Source organism: Myotis brandtii, unplaced genomic scaffold (assembly GCF_000412655.1).
Source record: "Myotis brandtii unplaced genomic scaffold, ASM41265v1 scaffold125, whole genome shotgun sequence".
NCBI lineage: Eukaryota > Metazoa > Chordata > Mammalia > Chiroptera > Vespertilionidae > Myotis > Myotis brandtii.
In genome coordinates this window covers 11,645,265-11,662,182 of record NW_005354385.1, presented here as the reverse complement: position 1 = coordinate 11,662,182, position 16,918 = coordinate 11,645,265, and the positions used below count along the sequence as shown (strand labels likewise).

Sequence of the window (16,918 nt, the reverse complement as noted above, 5' to 3'; positions counted from 1 at the left end):
ATCTTCTTCTAGGGATAGGAGCTGAGGATAAAACAACTTTTCAATACTTCTAATACTTATTTTCATTTGAAGAATAATAAATTTAACTCAGTGATTATTTTCCAAATTCCTAAAATAGGTTCAACATAAAAGTGTAGTTCATGGTTGTCTGTAAAAAACAATCTACAAAGGATAGGAAAAGCAGAGCTCAGTATTTTAGAGAAATATTTCCTAAATTTCTATGATTGCAAGTTCAAGTATATAAAAATGAATTTCCCTTTGTGTTTACAACAAAGATTGGTTAATTGGAAACAGTAGAGCAAAATTTTTCCATATGCAGGAGATATTATTACCCAAGTTTCAGAGCCGTCTCAGTAGATTAGCCAGCTTCAATTTACAGAGAAACTTAGATCTGATTTACGTACATAATGAGAGTTGGCACAGAGCTGAGCATATAAATGGTCAAATTCCAAGTATTTTTCCCAATCATCTGTGACATATCTTCAAGATTTAAAATTCCATCTGCTTTGTTCCCCAACTAATATAACCACGTTCTAGTTAAGAGGAAAAAGGCACATACCATACAGATGTTTTATGAGGAATGTTCACATTGCTTTTTTCAAGTTGGTTCGCATTAGTGAAAAGCCATAGTATGGGACTTATTATTAAAAAATTATTCAGAAAACAACAACAAAAAACACAATAGTAGTTGCTCAGAGGAATTAAACCCAAAATCACATGGTCTACAAATAAAAAAGTTTCAAATGTAAACTATGTTCACTATCTGGTCCAACTGAAAGGCAGGTTGTCAAAATCATTCATATACTGTTATTTCACACTAGAGGCCCAGTGCACAAAATTCGTGCACGAGTAGAGTACCTAGGCCCAGCCGGCAATCAGGGCCAATAGGGGCCTCCCGGCTGCCGGCCTGGGTCTTCCTTCTGGCTGCCAGCCCAGGCCTTCCTTAGTTCTGCACCGCCTCCTGGTGGTCAGCACATGTCATAGCAAGAGATGGAACTCCCAGTCACCCGGTGGAACTCCCGAGGGGACAATTTACATATTAGGCTTTTATATATATAGATGAGTTGGGACTGCTGTGAAAGACTCTGTTACTAAGGAGGTAGTTCTGGCTTGGAGACCCCCTGGCCGCTGGTTGGCAGCTCTAGCCAAATAGCTTAGGATCTAACTTTATGCTGAAAATTACAAAGAATCAAACAACAAAGGTCCTAGGATGAGTGTCAGAAAAGCCAAAACGTCAGAAAAAAAAAAAAAAAAAAAAAAAAAAAAAAAAAATTAATTATTTTTTCATTGCTTTCAGAGAAATAAAGAGAAGGATGTTTTGGCCATGACCCAACAGGGGATGAATGTCCCTCTGGACAGAAATTATGTGAACTGAAAATTCTCCATAGTAACCATTCTAATTAATTATTCAAAGCTAGGGTTTGATTTTCTAAGGTTAAGAGCTAACTATGGTCTCCTGTTTCTATCATTAAAAACTGGTTTCTTCTTTATATCTGTTTACTCAGGCATTAATCAGAAGCTTCTCATGGGATCTTAACAGCAACTTTATCACAAAGACCCCACTTTCAAGGTTAAGTGTGCCATTTTGCAGGTTTGGTTTAAGGGATAACTAATAGAAAACGTGTCTCGGTTCCAGAATCAAAAAAGTTTTAAAGTCCACTTTATCTGTAAGTACAGAAACGACACATATTAACATTATCACATGGTATTACAAGATCTTTTGAACAAAGGAATTAACAATAATTCAGTGATGTTTTGGAAATAAGTGAATTTTTTTTATATTTTAAGAGAAATTAGAACTGAAATGTTAATCACTCACTTGGAAAACCAGTATTTCTCCAACGCTGGGTTAACATGAATTTAGAGTGAACTGACACCATTTCAGGGAAATTAATCCATGCTAACAGAATTTTATTGCACAATACAGGTAGACAATGTGTAGTTTTTCTAGCAAGAGAAAGAGGGTGTAATACTGACTGGTCACTAAAATGACCTTAGAACAGTTCCTCAAGTGGACTAGAATGGAGTCACAATGACCACAAATGTACCAGACTCTACACATAGAAATGAAATCCAAGCCAAATTAAGTAGCTCCCATCAAAATAAAATGGGCACTGAGTGGGCTACACTTGTTAAGGGGATAATATGATACTAAAAAGAGGACGACTAGGCAGCCAGCAGTTGGTCAAACAGAAAATGCAATCACATGTGCGAAAAGGGTAAAAAACTTCCTAGAAACCAAATTCCTGGACACACCTGCTGTCCCACAATGTCTCAAACTGGAACTCTGGATCTGAATGACCTTTTAAAATTAGGAACAAGTCTTCTAGGGAAGGATTCAGTTCATAACCCAAACTCAGTATCAAAGTCACTTCTCATAAAAAACCTAGCCATGTATTTAGTTTCTCACAGCTCCAATATGCTGTCTGTTCTAACACATATCACCTCTCTGACCCGTGCCCAAGGCAGGGACATGGGCCCGGCCTGGGCTGGGGTCCTGCTGCCACACCCACCAGGCTTGCTCACCCCAGCTCCTTCCTGTACACATACCTGGTTCCTTCTTGCTTCCCTTTCCTCCCTCTCGGCTCTTCTTCAGCACAGCCTTTAACATTTTCGAAACTCCTTTGTTTCTAAAGGGAAAAGGAGGGGTTGGGAAGAGGAATTAACGGCTGTAAGTTAGAATATAACCTGCATATTGACACTAGCGGTAACTTGAGTTCAAATAAACAGATCATGTAGGATAAGATAAAGGGACCTTGAGTTTTACGTTAATTTTCTATGAATAAAGATGGGGAACTAAATGCTAAAGACAAAAGAAGTGTTTCATCACTCTTAATGAAGTTCACTGTCTTACTATAAAAGTAAAAACAAACAAAAAAACCCACAACAGTGCATTCTCAGCATTCCACATCTAATTAAGGTTATGAGGGTAGATCTGGGCATATCACAGTCTGGTGTCTGGCACAGGCATGCGGGTCCTCCCAACCCTAGTTCATCAAAAGAAAACATTAAAACTGAGAATCAAAAAGATAACGATTAAGAAGGAAGCTACATGGTCCAAGGCATGTTTTACAGATGCTACTGATTATATAACCACAAGGAAAACATTTGGGAAGGCTATCAGAATGAAACATACCTTATAAGCAATTGCAAAATAAATACAGTGGGAACACATTTTAAAACTGATGTCAGGGGATGTGATCAAACAGCACACACCAGCATGGGCTTTTACCACAAACAGTTATGAGTCTCTCGGGGGGTGGGAAGGAAAGCAGCACGGGCCAGTGGCATTAGGGCTGAATCCTTTCAATAAAACAGCTGTAGTTTTAAACAGGGTTGTACTGAGCATGTAAAAAAAAACCAGCACAATGGCCCAGGCCTAAGATGAAACATGAAACCATCCGACAGCAAAGAGACAGACAAAAGGACCATTATTTCATCCTTTGGGCCGTCTCCTTTAGCTCTCTCTTCCCTCCACTACGGAGATGAGATGGCTGGACAACTCCAAACAGGGACAAACCTGAGTGGGTTGTGTTACCCAGCACATCACCGCTAATGCACTAAAGAGAAGAAGGGAGAAGGCAAGCAGGCTGCTGCTGAATGAAAAAGAAGGAAGAAAGGAAGAAAAGAGGAGAGAGCAGGGAAGGGAGGGAGAAACTCCGACATAGGTAGAGCAGAGTCGCAAACCTGCCTCGTTCGCTGAGTGGTTCAAGTGGTCTCCGGGGAACACCCTCGTGACCTCTCAGCCCCCGAATCGAGCACAGGTGCTGAGGGGATCGCTGAGAGGCTTGGAGAGTGTGCTGCCGCCATTCACAGAATCCCACCACAGTGAGTGTGTGGGGTGACCTTCCTTATCATTTGGGTCCAGGCCTGTATTTATTTTTCCAAGCCCTTTGTTTTCCTGATGAAGACACAGAACCTGGGAGGCTGACTTGCCCAGGGGTCAGGCAGCTAATGAGCACAGGGCCAGAATCCAAACTGCAGACTCCCAGAGAGCAGGGTCCTCCATCCTTCCTGTGGACCCCACTTCTCTCCTCCGCGCAATGAAAGCTTTGGGCAACAGCAATCAAACAAACAAACAAACCTCAGAAATACTAGGGAGATAATCAGCAGAATTTGGAGACAGCGATACCAAAATGTATTGGAGTTAAATCATATTCCCAACAAGTCTTGACACATAAAGGGGGCATGGCTTAGAGCCTAATTCTTTTTAAAAATGCTACTTTGAGCCCAGCCAGGCATGGGTCAGTGGTTGAGCTTTGACCTATGAGCCAGGAAGGTCACAGTTCAATTCCCGGCCAGGGCACATGCTCAGGTTGGGGGCTCAACCCCTAGTAGGGGGGCATGCAGGAGGCACCCAATCAATGATTCTCTCTCATCATTGATGTTTCTATCTTTCTCTCCTTCTCCTTTCCTCTCTGAAATCAATAAAAAATATGTTTGTTTGTTTTTTTTTAATGCTACTTTGAATGAACCCAGAGGAAAAAAGATTCCACCTAAAGGGCCAGCACTGAATCTGGAAGAGGACTGAGTGTGTTCCACAGGGACACTGTGGGATTTCTCCTGACCTTCACACTAAAAGAAACAGTGCAACATGGTGGTATAAAAGAACAGTAGGCAAAATCAAGTAAAGAGATGCCTAGTAAGCACAGCCATTTTTTTTTCTCCAAATAAGTCAATCAACATTCAGGGTTTGCCATTTAGCAAAGACTATACACTTTACAAATAAAACAAAGAAAAATCTTGAAGAGCTCATCCAAGGCCCCTTTTGAACTCTTCCAGAATAATCCTGATTAATCACCCAGTTGGCATCAATCCACAGCCCATCCATCGTGCCACTTGGAAATAGGTCCCACAGGACAATAACTGGTAGGCACTGACTTGGGCAGCTCATCCCAGGCACCGTGTATGCCTATTGTGGGGGAGCTCAGCTGTTTTTAGCATAATCACATCTTCCACATCAGTGGTCTTGAGTAAAGTTGAGTAAAGTGAACGAGGCTATCAGATATTTGCTACAATTTTTTTTCCAGCTTCTGCTTTCCTCCATAAATATCAAGTCAAGGGAAAGAACTTAAATGTATACTCAAAAGCTATTCAAACTATGACCTGGAGACACCAACTGATTATACTTGAGTACAAAAGTAAGCAACCCCTACACACACACACACACCTGGAAGGGGAAAAATAAGACTATTCCCAGTCAGTTAAATTCTAAAATTGACACAGATCAGAGTGGAGCTATGCAAAGTCACCAGGAGTCCCAATGACATAACTGAAACTTGATTCCATCAACGTACCTAAAGACTGTGCCCACCTGAAGGGGGTGTGGGGTCAGAGAGAACAACTATAGTAATGAGCTGGAAGGGCCAACAGTGGCGGTATAGAGTCCAGAGAAGCCCATCTGACACTTATAAACACACACTATGTACTTATAAGCACACACCCCACATCAGATTCTGGAAGGGGACCCATCAGGCTTGCAGAGCCCAGTGCTATTAAACACTGGCATCACACAGCTACTTTCCCTTGTCCTGATACTGTTCACTGAGAAGCGCCTCATAATTTGGTTCCTTTGTCAGCCTAACAACAGTGGGGAGTGTGCTGGTCCTGATACTGTTCACTGAGAAGCGCCTCATAATTTGGCTCCTTTTCAGCCTAACAGTGGGGAGTGTGCTGGCCCAGTCAACCCCACACAACTGCCTGGCCTGATGACAGACATTCTGGGAATAAATAAATGGATGTCCTAACTTTAAACAAAAGCTCTCATGAGTTCTGTTAAAGCAAGTCACTTTGCAAAGTACCATCTATGGGAGAATATTGAGTTTCTGACCCCAGTATGAATACCAACAGGAAGGCAGTGGTAGATTCTTGAATGGAAATGCCACCATGAAGCAGTCATGAAGGCAGCTGGCAGGCTCTCCCTGAATGACACCTTCTGCATCATCACACACATCCCTTCCACAGCAACGTCAACTACTATCATTTTCCCCTAAAAAGGGAGAACAATGTCCTGCCACAGAAGTCAGCCAAATAGAAATGATGCAAACCAGCCTTCCAGACACAGTAATTCAGACCCAACTGATTAAATGACAAGCCCAACACACTGAAAAGGAGTGGCCAGAAGCTATCGAGTTGCTGCTTGAGGACAATACATGGGGTCAGGAAGCACTTACAGACAAGCATTATAGGATAAAACGTAAAAAATAGTGTCCTTTTTCACTTTAACTACAGTATGGACCAAAATACACAGGCTTACCTCAAATAAATGCTGGCCAAATAGAATTCCTCCGTTTCTCCCCAAAAAACCTTAGTTTCTAGGATAGCAAGTAATATAAATATATGATTGGATTTGAATACTTAAAATATTTGAAAAAAACAGAGAACTTGAGCTGTCAATTCTGTAAGTTATACACTTTTGAGAAAAAGAGGAACGACCAGCCTCTAGGTCCCAACAACTGAAATTAACCAATGGGAGAGAATTTCCTATAATATCATTTAAAATAAAGTAAAATGTGAGGACATGCCATTACCCTTTGAAGACCAATGATCTGAAGTCACCCTATTTCCTTATTTCTCTACTATCATGCAACCCCTAACTTTCCCAAATGCCACAGAGTCTTCCTTTTAAAAGCCCCAGAAGTTAAATCAACTATCAAGCTTACTTTCCCTTCTTGGATTTCTTCTTTAACGCATAAAGTCTTTGGGGATAGGCACAATGTCCCATGTGCCTATGTGGTAGCATTCTACACAGTGATTACCATGATATCTATAATAATAAAAGGATAATATGCTAATTAGACCAGACATCTTCCGGACATCCTTCCTGACAAAGCCAGGGCCGGAGAGAAGCCAGCCTGGGTCCCAGGTGCCTGCGGGTGGTCCGAGGGAAGCCAGCTCAGGCCCCGGGTGTCTGCCAATAGCCAGAGGAGAGAAGCTCAGGTCCCAGGTGCCAAAGGGAAGCCGGTGCTGGCAGCCGGGGGAAGGAAGGCCTACTCTTGCACGATTTTTCATACATCGGGCCTCTACTATAAAATATAATAAAAATTAGCCTCAATAAAACAGTGGGATGAATTCAATGCAAGCCAAACTCTATTCTATAAGTAATCATAATGGCAGTTAGTGTTACCATGACCAACTTGTCTGAAATCACAGACTAGCAAAAGCATTAAAAATTTTCCTCCCCTGGACTGCCATCCTGCCTGTTTATACAATTCCAAGTTGAACCTCTGAGCTGAGGGTAGGGACTATGTTTATTGGTTAATAGATACAAACGGAAGGCAGAACACAGGCTTTGCACCCACTCTGTTCTCAATATTTGTTGACAGATTTAACGAGGCTGCAATGAACACAGATGAGAGATTTCTTCCAAATCAAGCAATTAAGCAACACTTATCGGAGTTTATAAGTTACGAAGAACATTCCTATATATTCTCATTCACAAGGAATGCAAGGAACCTCAGTTAAATCCTTGTGACATCAGGCAGTGGGATATGAAGGAGGAACATGCTGCCTTTTGTAAAATCCCTTCATGTCCACACCTGAATCAACCTTAAAACTCACGGTAAGAATAAGATCTTCTTACCCAGTTATCCTGAATAAACACTTCCTTGGTGCACACTCCAGTTGAAAGAGCTTCTCCCACCAAACTATCCATCTGACCTCAGAGCAAAGCTGTCTCTGAAGGGTCTCTCTTGTTTTGTCTAAATAAATCAAAGCCAGAGTAGCAATATTTACAAGTGAAAACATTGGGAACTAAGATGTACATAGTTTTTGTTGTTGTTAATCATCCAATTATTTTTCTTCTTTTTAGAGAGTGGAAAGGGAGGAGGAGGAGGAGGAGGAGGAGAGAGAGAGAGAGAGAGAGACAGACAGACAGACAGACAGACATCTATGTGAGAGAGACACATCGATTGGTTATCTCCTGAAGTCAGCTCTACCAGGACAGGGGATTGAGCCTACAGACCAGGTACGTGCCCTTGACCGGGATCAAACCTAGGACCCTTCAGTCCACGGGTTGACACTCTATCCACTGAGCCAAACTGGCTAGGGCAAGATGTACATAATTTTAAAGAATTTTTTTTTTCCAGAGAAGGAAGAGGCATCAAAAACATCCTCAATTTTAGGGACTTGACATTTTTTTTTCTCAACACAGTAAGTAAAGTATGAGACATCTAAATAGTTTTGTCTTCTGTATCTACCTTCAGAACTATTCTTTGCATTAGCAACCTTTAGTGTTTCTCAAAAGAAATAGGTGGTGGCAGTGGGGGTTGAAGCAACCTACAAGATAAATAATACAGAAAAGAGCAAATAACAGAAAACAAAGCAGAAGAGAGATCACATTGGAAAGTGGAGGAGGGACGCTGTCAAAGGGGGCACTGGCTGGTGGGTGGAAATTCACGGGAAACTGCATTCTAGAAGCTTCCTGAAAGCAAGAGCCATATCTCAACATTCTTTTAGAGATCCCAAGAGGCTGGGAAAAACCAACTCTTGATGAATACTTGAAATTCCAGGAGGTCTTGCTCACATTTTTTCCCCTATGGTGGAAAAAGTCTAGGAATCAACAAACCTAGTCCAATAGCCCTGGCCTTAGCATTGTGACTGGGAACCGGTCACTGAATTTCTCTAAGATTCAGGTGCTTTGTCTAGAAAAGCTGTAGGAGAGGAGAGTGGACTAGTGATCAAGCAACCAGAAAGCAATTGTGATAATAAGTAAAGAATCAGCCTTTGGTTTTGCTTAATTTGCGTAGTTGGGAAATATGGTATCATTAGGCTATAATTTATTCCCTAAGACACATAGGCCCAACCATTTGGTCTTTATTCAATCCCATTCTACAAATTGTACCTCTCATTCTACTGTTCTTTTCTTTATAGTTAGGTTTGCCTTAGGCAAAATGACTTCAGATGTGAATGTGAGTTATTAAAAGCATAGTCAATTGACAGTCAGAAGTGATGTAAATTTAACACTATTTGGGGCAGGAAGACTGAACTTAAATGTTTAAGTTCTGATGTACAAAATTAAGTGGAAACTTCCTATTAGATTAAAACCACTTTCAACCTATATTTAAGATATTCTCTAGGAAGATACACAAATTCTTTTAGGAAAAGTGTTTTAAAATATCCGACTCGTGCCCTGGCCAGGTAGTTCAGTTTGTTGGAGCATCACCCTGTACACCAAATGTCAAGGGTTTGATTCCCAGTCAGGGCATATACCTACATTCCAGGTTCAATCCCCCGGTCGAGGCACGTATGGGAGATAACTGATGTTTCTCTCTCACATCGATGTTTCTCACTCTTTCTCTCTCCCTTCCTCTCTCTCTCTAAAAGTCAATTAAAACATATCCTCAGATGAGGGTTAAAAGAAATATCTGACTCCCCTAAGCTGGTCTTTCAAGTTGCTGGAAAATGACTATACCCAAGTTTGTTTAGAGACGTTCTCATTTTGAAATACTACCTGGCAAAAAGGAAATTTCACTTTTGGAGGAAAATATGAAGAATATACTTCCTTCTGGCTACAAGAGCCCTTTTTGTATATTGTGAAGGAATTTGGCAAACCAACCTCTAATACTGCCTTCTCCATAAAGCCTTCACAGGCCATGGTGGTCAAAAGATGTCTTTAATACCACATCCCACTTCGTAACGATACATGGTTATCAATTAGAATCACAGAGAAAAATGCTGAACTCTATAAATCCCTATAGCACCTAGCAAAGCAACTTATAAGATACAACAAACACTAAAAGAAATAAATAAGTAAACAAACAAACAAACAAACTAAATGAATAAATGAACGAGTAGCAGGGTTGTTATGAAGGGTAAATCAAAACCAACGACAATTCTCTCCTACAATGGGTTGGGCTAATAGTTTAAGAATTCTTCTGGTACCAAGTACTAATTTTCAAGTTTATGGTCAAAATTACGTGGCTTATACATGATGAACAGCACAAGGAATCAAAGCTGAACAGGAAGAGAGTGAGGCCCTTCAGAGGTATGACAGTCAGAGAGAACAGAGATGGTATCCTAAAGACATCAAAGAGCAAACACAGTCAGGGTAGTGGATGAAAAAGTCTGGTCCTTTTTAATGAACTTTAGAATTTTGGATGTGGAACAATTCCGGAAAATGACAAAGTCCACACGATAGCTAATACCATGGTTTGGTAAAGTAGAATGTCCTCAAGTGAGGGTTGTTGGAAGCAAAGAAGTCAAGAAACTTTATTCTTGATTGGGGAAGGATCATTCAGATGCTAATGCAGGAGGCAGGATTTGGGATATCAACCACTATCCTCTTAACTAGTGTTTGTTTACATGTCAGGTAAGATGAAGAGTTTTACATACATATATAATCTCATTTTTTATCCTCAAAATATCACCTATAAAAACTCTTTTCATAAATAAGAAAAGTTTAGAGAGATTGACAACTCTCCCAAGGTCACACAATGAACAGAGGAGGAACTGGGACTTGAACCCCAGGCTGGCTTGAAAGTCCTTGATGAACCTGGGGAGAGGGGAACAGAGAGATGATCAGGAGAGCACAGAATACTAGCCTCAAAGACAAGGTGGCTTTTGCTTGGGGGTGACAGTGTAGTTGTTATGGATCCAGCCCGGGAAAGCTGAGAGAAAGCCAACATCAACTCTGGGCCCTGGGGGCCATACGGCCAAAAGCTCATGGAGAGCCACCTCCGGTTTGGAGATGAACCACCGTCTCTGAATGTGGTCCCATCCTCTCCCACATCGCTCTGTGGAGGACATGACTAGGGCCACAGGGTGCTCCTCAGCGTCAAGTTTACAACAACTGGAGACCCAAGTCCCAACCTTCATTATGGCTCTGAGCTCCATAACCACCACACTTGATATGCTCTTCTCTTTTCCCTTCTCCTTCCTGTTGAATTTTCCGCTTGTATCATACAATAGAGCTGATTTCTAACTCACACTGACCACTTTCTTGCTGTGTATCAATTATAACTCCCCAAATGGAGGTAGGAGGAGGCTTTACTAAAAAAAAAAAAAAAAAGGCTTTGGGCAAGCAGCTTTGCCTTCCACAGATGCTTCTAATGGGAACACTGCTCCCTCTGCTACTTGACTGGACAATTTCAGATCTCTTCCCCCTGTAGGTGTTATATTTTAAGGGAGAAACTATTTCTTGCTCAAAAAACCACTGTAATTACAGGAGCAGGTAAACCATCGCCACAGTTGGAAAAAAAGAGCCCCTGGAGGAATCTATGGCCGGGCGAGAGGCCTTTCGACTGAGAGGAGAAGAGACCTTGAGGACATGTCAGAAAGTCCATTTTTCAAAAAGTGTTAAAAGGCCCTCGGTCAATCAATGCCAGCTGAATGACGTCTGGTATTATAAATCTAAAGAAATTAAATTTTTAAAATTGCACTGCATCTGGCCTCAAAGTGAAAAAGGTCAGATGACTTCAAAGATGCCCGGTGAAAGGCAGCTATTCATTACCGAGAGATCTCCTGCTTCTGTAGCTGACAGACGGACCTTTCACTTAAAGCCCGAATACAAGACATCAAACCCCTCCTCCACTGCTGTCAGCGACTCCCCACGAGGCTCTGAACAGGTTACAGCCTCCCCAGGCCCTAATTTCATTAGGATGGGAGTTCTCCATACCCATGCAGGCTTTTTGTTTTGTTTCTTAACTCCCCAGGTGATTCTAATGTGTGGCCACCATCACTTAACTTACTACTTACTAACTATATTCCAGGCTCTACTCTAAGCATTATATGTATATATAGTCATTTAATCCTCTGCAGAAGGTACAGTACTATAAATATCTCCATTCTACAAAGTCACAGAGAGGCTAGTGACATGCCCAGGGTCACATAGCACAGCTCATAGGGGCAGAGCCCGGGGTGCCCATCAAGGTAGTCTGGCTCCAGAGCCTAACCATGCAATCCCTATCCCATGCCTCCTTTTTTTTTGGATAAAAATGAAAGAGACTAGCTCCCACGGGTCTGGTGAGATGATCACAGACAAAACCTCCATGTAGGGGAAAAAATCATCTTTGGACACACATACACTATCCCTGAACAGCATCCCACAAATCTATCCTTAAAAAGAGAATTTACTTCTATTGAGAGACACCTGCTGTTCAGTTTCTTAAGTTCTCCTAGCATACAACTTATCAGAGTTCTTTCAAACTACATAGTTGTCAGTGTGTGGCCTGGAGGCACCATGCAACAAAATACATTCTAGAATGAGCAAGCCCTTCCTGAGCTCACGGCCAGAATACTGGGAGGTGTGCCATACTGCCCATGGGGAAGATCATTTGGGGCAGAGACCTTTGTCTCACATGAGCAATGCTTCCCCTAATCCTGACACTTACCCAGAAGGTAGGAACTCTGTTATTCAAGAGGAGCTCAAAAAACTGCCCTCTTCTGCCAGTTTCTTACTGAATGAATTGCATGAAGCTTGTTAAAAGGTGATGGGATGGGGCAAGGAATGGCCTGGTGCCCAAACCTTCTTTCCCTGGGCAGTTTCACACAATCAATAGATGTAATAAAGTTTTAACCTTAGACATCGAATTTTACATATAAATTAGGGTATGTCTGCTGTGAAGAGCTGAATCAAATTTATACATGCCACACAGCATCCTCTCTTCACATAGCTACAGCAAATAACGCACACATCACTGTTTTTATCCCAAGTTTGTAAGGGAAACAATTCCCGGCCATACACATTTGGTGGCAGTAAGCAGAGTTAAAGGGGACTGCCACCGGGGCCTGTGAGAAAGGTCGCATGGGAATGGACAATGGCTTTATTTTTTCATTCGCTCTAATCGCCCCAAAGTGGGGAATACCAGAGCTCCAGATGATAAAAGTCAAAGACAAGTTATGCCAGGAAACAAAAGCTAAGTATGCTAAGACTTTACTTCTTTTTTAAGTTAACAAATCCAGTCTCAGAGCATGATGACAAAGATACAAGAGTGCCATTCAAGGCAAGAGTTTGCAGCCTTTTAACTGCTTCAGCAACCTATCCTAGACCCTCTAGTCAGAATGCTTAGAAATGATTTTGACATTAAAAATATGAATACCAAAAAAAAATCAATTACATTGAAACACAGATATCAAAATACTATTTAAAAAGCAAATCTGTGATAATAGTAATGTGTGCTTCTTAATGCACAAAATACAAGATGCAACTGCAGGTCTAACAGCTACTGTAGTTTTCTAGGCGTGATAGGCATAAGTGACAGTTTAAACTACCTCCAATAATGTGATACAAAAATCTCAATTCTGTGTGCCAAAGCCCCGAGTGCTACTGATAGTACATGTTTTGCTGCCCACTTTCAGGACTGAAGGAAAGGCCACATTTTGGTGAGAGGTTAGTGAAAAGGAAGATGTAAAATCTTTTCCACCCATCCAAATTCACATCCATCCAATGAAGTCCATCAATGGTCCCCAGGGGGAGGGTCCCTGACCCAGAGAATCAGAGTCAGACTCACTGGAACGATTACTTAGACCTGCCAAGAGCTCGGCTAATAACTCGTGCTTCTAAAGAAACAGTAGCTCAGTTTTATCCCCTTCACGGAACCACTGACATTCAGAGCACTAAACAGTAATCTACTGATTGGCAAACATTAGCAGGATTGAGTATTCCACATATGCACCACTCCTAGCAAGCCCATGCCAAGCCCTATGATTAGTTTTCAGAATAGTCTGTAAAAGCTCTATTTAACCAGAAAGTCCATCACCGCCAATTACAAACTCACCGACAGTAATGAGCCTGGTTTTGAAGGAGAAAGACCTGTGGAAATTTACAGGGAGACAATATATAAAAACAGGAAAGCCAGGTTAAATATTTGGGACAGGTATATTTTATATTGGTTTTTCTGCTTTCTGGGATGCTCTCCTTATCTATTTTAAAAACATTTAAGATCGAGCAATTACTTAGATCGGACTTTCCTAAGGAGGGTGGTACCCAAGGCTTGGCCTCTCCCGCCCCCACGGCTTCTCGTACAGTCAGGCCGTTTCCCAGCTGCCTGCCCTAAATCCAGGGATGCCCTGATTTATAAATATAATTCAGAGTCCAAAATACATGAACTTACATTGGGCCATTGCCAATTTCCCATGGATCCTGGGTAACCGAGACGGGTTTTGTTTTCATGGTTAGGGCCTACAACAACAGCTGCAAGAGCATAAGACTTTTTCTAGACTCATAAAATGACCTAAGTCTGGCTCATTGTCTCAGCTGTGGCAGCAGCCAAACTTCCCAGAAAGATGTGAGCCTTGTGTGGTTCTAGAAAAGCCTGGAAGGCCGCTCTGTACTCACCTGAAGGCATCCAAGCCCGGCCCAACAGCAAAAAGCACTTCTGCTAAATGTTAAATTACAGGCTATTTCCGAGGTATTGGGGTTACAGATGTTATTTTTTTAGGACTCCCATAGAATTTTAATCAAACCTATGACATTCAAGCTTTACACCAGAAGTTATGTGACAGGCCATGTATGAACATCAGATGTCTGTTCTGTAAAACTCAGTGAAAGGCTCAATTAAAGTCCTTAGTAAGTCTGCAGTGAAACCTTTGATCATGGACTCTGTCACCACTTCTCTTAACACACACAGACGGCATAAGACACGGCTCAGCCCTGAGGAACAGCATGGGCATTGTGAAGCGGCACAGAAACCTCACGTGCATGGACAAGTACACACAGGCTACTTTTCTTCCAGGTTGAGGGTGGGGTGGTGGGGTGGCGAGTTTCGGAAGCTACAGTCTCCAAACGGAGAAGGGTCCTAGTACACATACATGTAGCACAGTTACCAAGTTATTTCCTAAATATGAGTGTGTGGTCCAAATGCCTCTGTTTAAAGGGGGGGAAACCCAATTAAAACCCAGTGGAAAATAGGAACACATGTTTCTTGAATGCCTTTGAATCAGAAACAATGGATGTGAAGTTGTTCGAGGTCTAATGAAGATGTCGCACAGATGTACTGTTTTCATGGTCTCAGTGAAACGTCTTTCTAGTACAACAGGATATGTGAGTTTGCAACAAAGCTGGATATAAAATAAAAGTTTTTAAAGATCGGGTCCTTGTTTTTATGCACTCAAACTTCCCAAGCCAACTCCTTTCTGCCTTCTCACAAACCGAATGAAGCCCATATTGCAATGGACTGATAATTCACTGAAAACCACAAAGACATTGCATCTCCAACTCAGAGTTATATTATGACTTCTGAAAATTACCTCCTCTCAATACTGTAAATCTGCTATAAATCGAAGGCCTAAATTTACCCCACCAGTCCAACAAACCATCACGGAAGTACCAATAGAGGTGGAGACAAACGACCCTGTGGCAGGCACTGCCAAGTTTTTCCCTACGAAGTAGCTTGTTTAGTCCTCACAACAAGAAGGGGGTAGGAACTATAGTTGTCCTCACTGACAGAGGTCAAGAAATTGAGACTTAGAGAAACCCAGCAGCCTGCCCTGGCCACCTGCACCCTGACCACTGCACTCCACTTCCTCTCATGGAGAAAGACACTAGAACTCCAACCTTGGCTCCCAAGATGAAATGATGCGTAAGACCAGTCTCTACTGCGCCAGCATGGGGCCTACGGACAGCATGATGACAAAACTCCAACGTTATTGCGATCATTTGGTTTTATTTAAAACTGTATCACCATGTATTCCTAACATTTGTTCCTAGCCTTCTGAAAGAGAAACTGGATGCCATAAGCTCAAATACCCAATTCCAAACCAACTGATCTTGGCTCAACAAACAAAACAAAAAAAGATCTTAACACCATGTTTTCAACTGCCAGCTCTATGAGGCCGCTCAAAGATCTGCTTCCCCATTGTTTCACCTGTGCTACCATGACAGCACTTATTCCTGGCTTGCTGGCATCAACCCCAGCAACAAACTCAACATCCAAAATTCAGCTCATCTTCCTTGTCCCCCAACCTCCAAAACCCACTCACCAGCCTGTGCCCCACCAGACTCAAGGCCTCTATATCCTCACAGCCTCCGTCCTTGTCTGATAAATGTCAATCGAGTTACTAAGTCCCACCAAATCCATTTCCTCTCCACCCCCTCCCACCATCCCGGGGAGGCCCTCACTATCCCACGGGACTGCTCCAAAGCCCGCAGCCTGGTTTCTCTTACGCCAGCCCAGATACAGTGCATCAGAGTCATCTGTGGGGCTTTTTAAGAGTCTCTGCGTTTCAGGTGTGGGATGGAGACTTTATGTGTGACTTTATATTTCTCACAAGTCCCAGCTGATGACGATGCCGCTCCTGCTTCAGACCCTCCTCCCTCCCTTCGCATCACACAGGAGTTCTTCCTGAATCCTGTCTTCAGAGGCTGGCTTAAGCCTTTTCAGATCTGAAAGTGTAGGCCTGCGATAACTAAATGTGGGCAGTAAAAGCTACTCCTCACCAAGGACCTGCCATCATCATTATCTCCGTCACTTTGCAGTTAAAACAACCCTATAAAATACACATTACCCCTAATTTTATAGGGCAATTCTGTAAAAAAAATAAATAAAATAAAAATCAAGATGCAGAATGGTTAAATGATTTCTAAATTCCACAATGACAAATTGGTTTTATGTATTCATTAAAGGGGACCCTCTCCTCAGACAAACTTTGTTACCACAATATGATGGAAGGGGAGAACTATGAAGGAAGCAAACAGCGTTTTCTTCTCAGGATGGGACACAAGGAGAGACTTATGAGAAAACAAAACACGAATACTCAGGGCCACCTTTTAGAGAGGCGCACCTGAGTGGGCCAATGACTGACTTCCACAAAGATATCCCTGAATTTTAAAGCACTTTCCCTTATGCCAGTGGTCGGCAAACTCATTAGTCAACAGAGCCAAATATCAACAGTACAATGATTGAAATTTCTTTTGAGAGCCAACTTTTTAAAACTATATAGGTAGGTACATTGTTATTAACTTAATTAGGGTACTCCTAAG

General features: G+C 42.0%; 1 protein-coding gene across 1 annotated transcript in view; it reads right to left on the bottom strand.

Moving 5' to 3' along the window:
* The window catches only part of TANC1 (tetratricopeptide repeat, ankyrin repeat and coiled-coil containing 1), a 178,715-nt gene that overhangs the window by 157,769 nt on the left and 4,028 nt on the right, over nt 1-16,918 (bottom strand). Inside the window, exon 2 of the mRNA XM_005859402.2 lies at nt 2,551-2,630. Coding sequence (XP_005859464.1) covers nt 2,551-2,611 — 61 coding nt within the window. The 5' untranslated portion in view covers nt 2,612-2,630. The remainder of the gene's footprint in view (nt 1-2,550; nt 2,631-16,918) is intronic.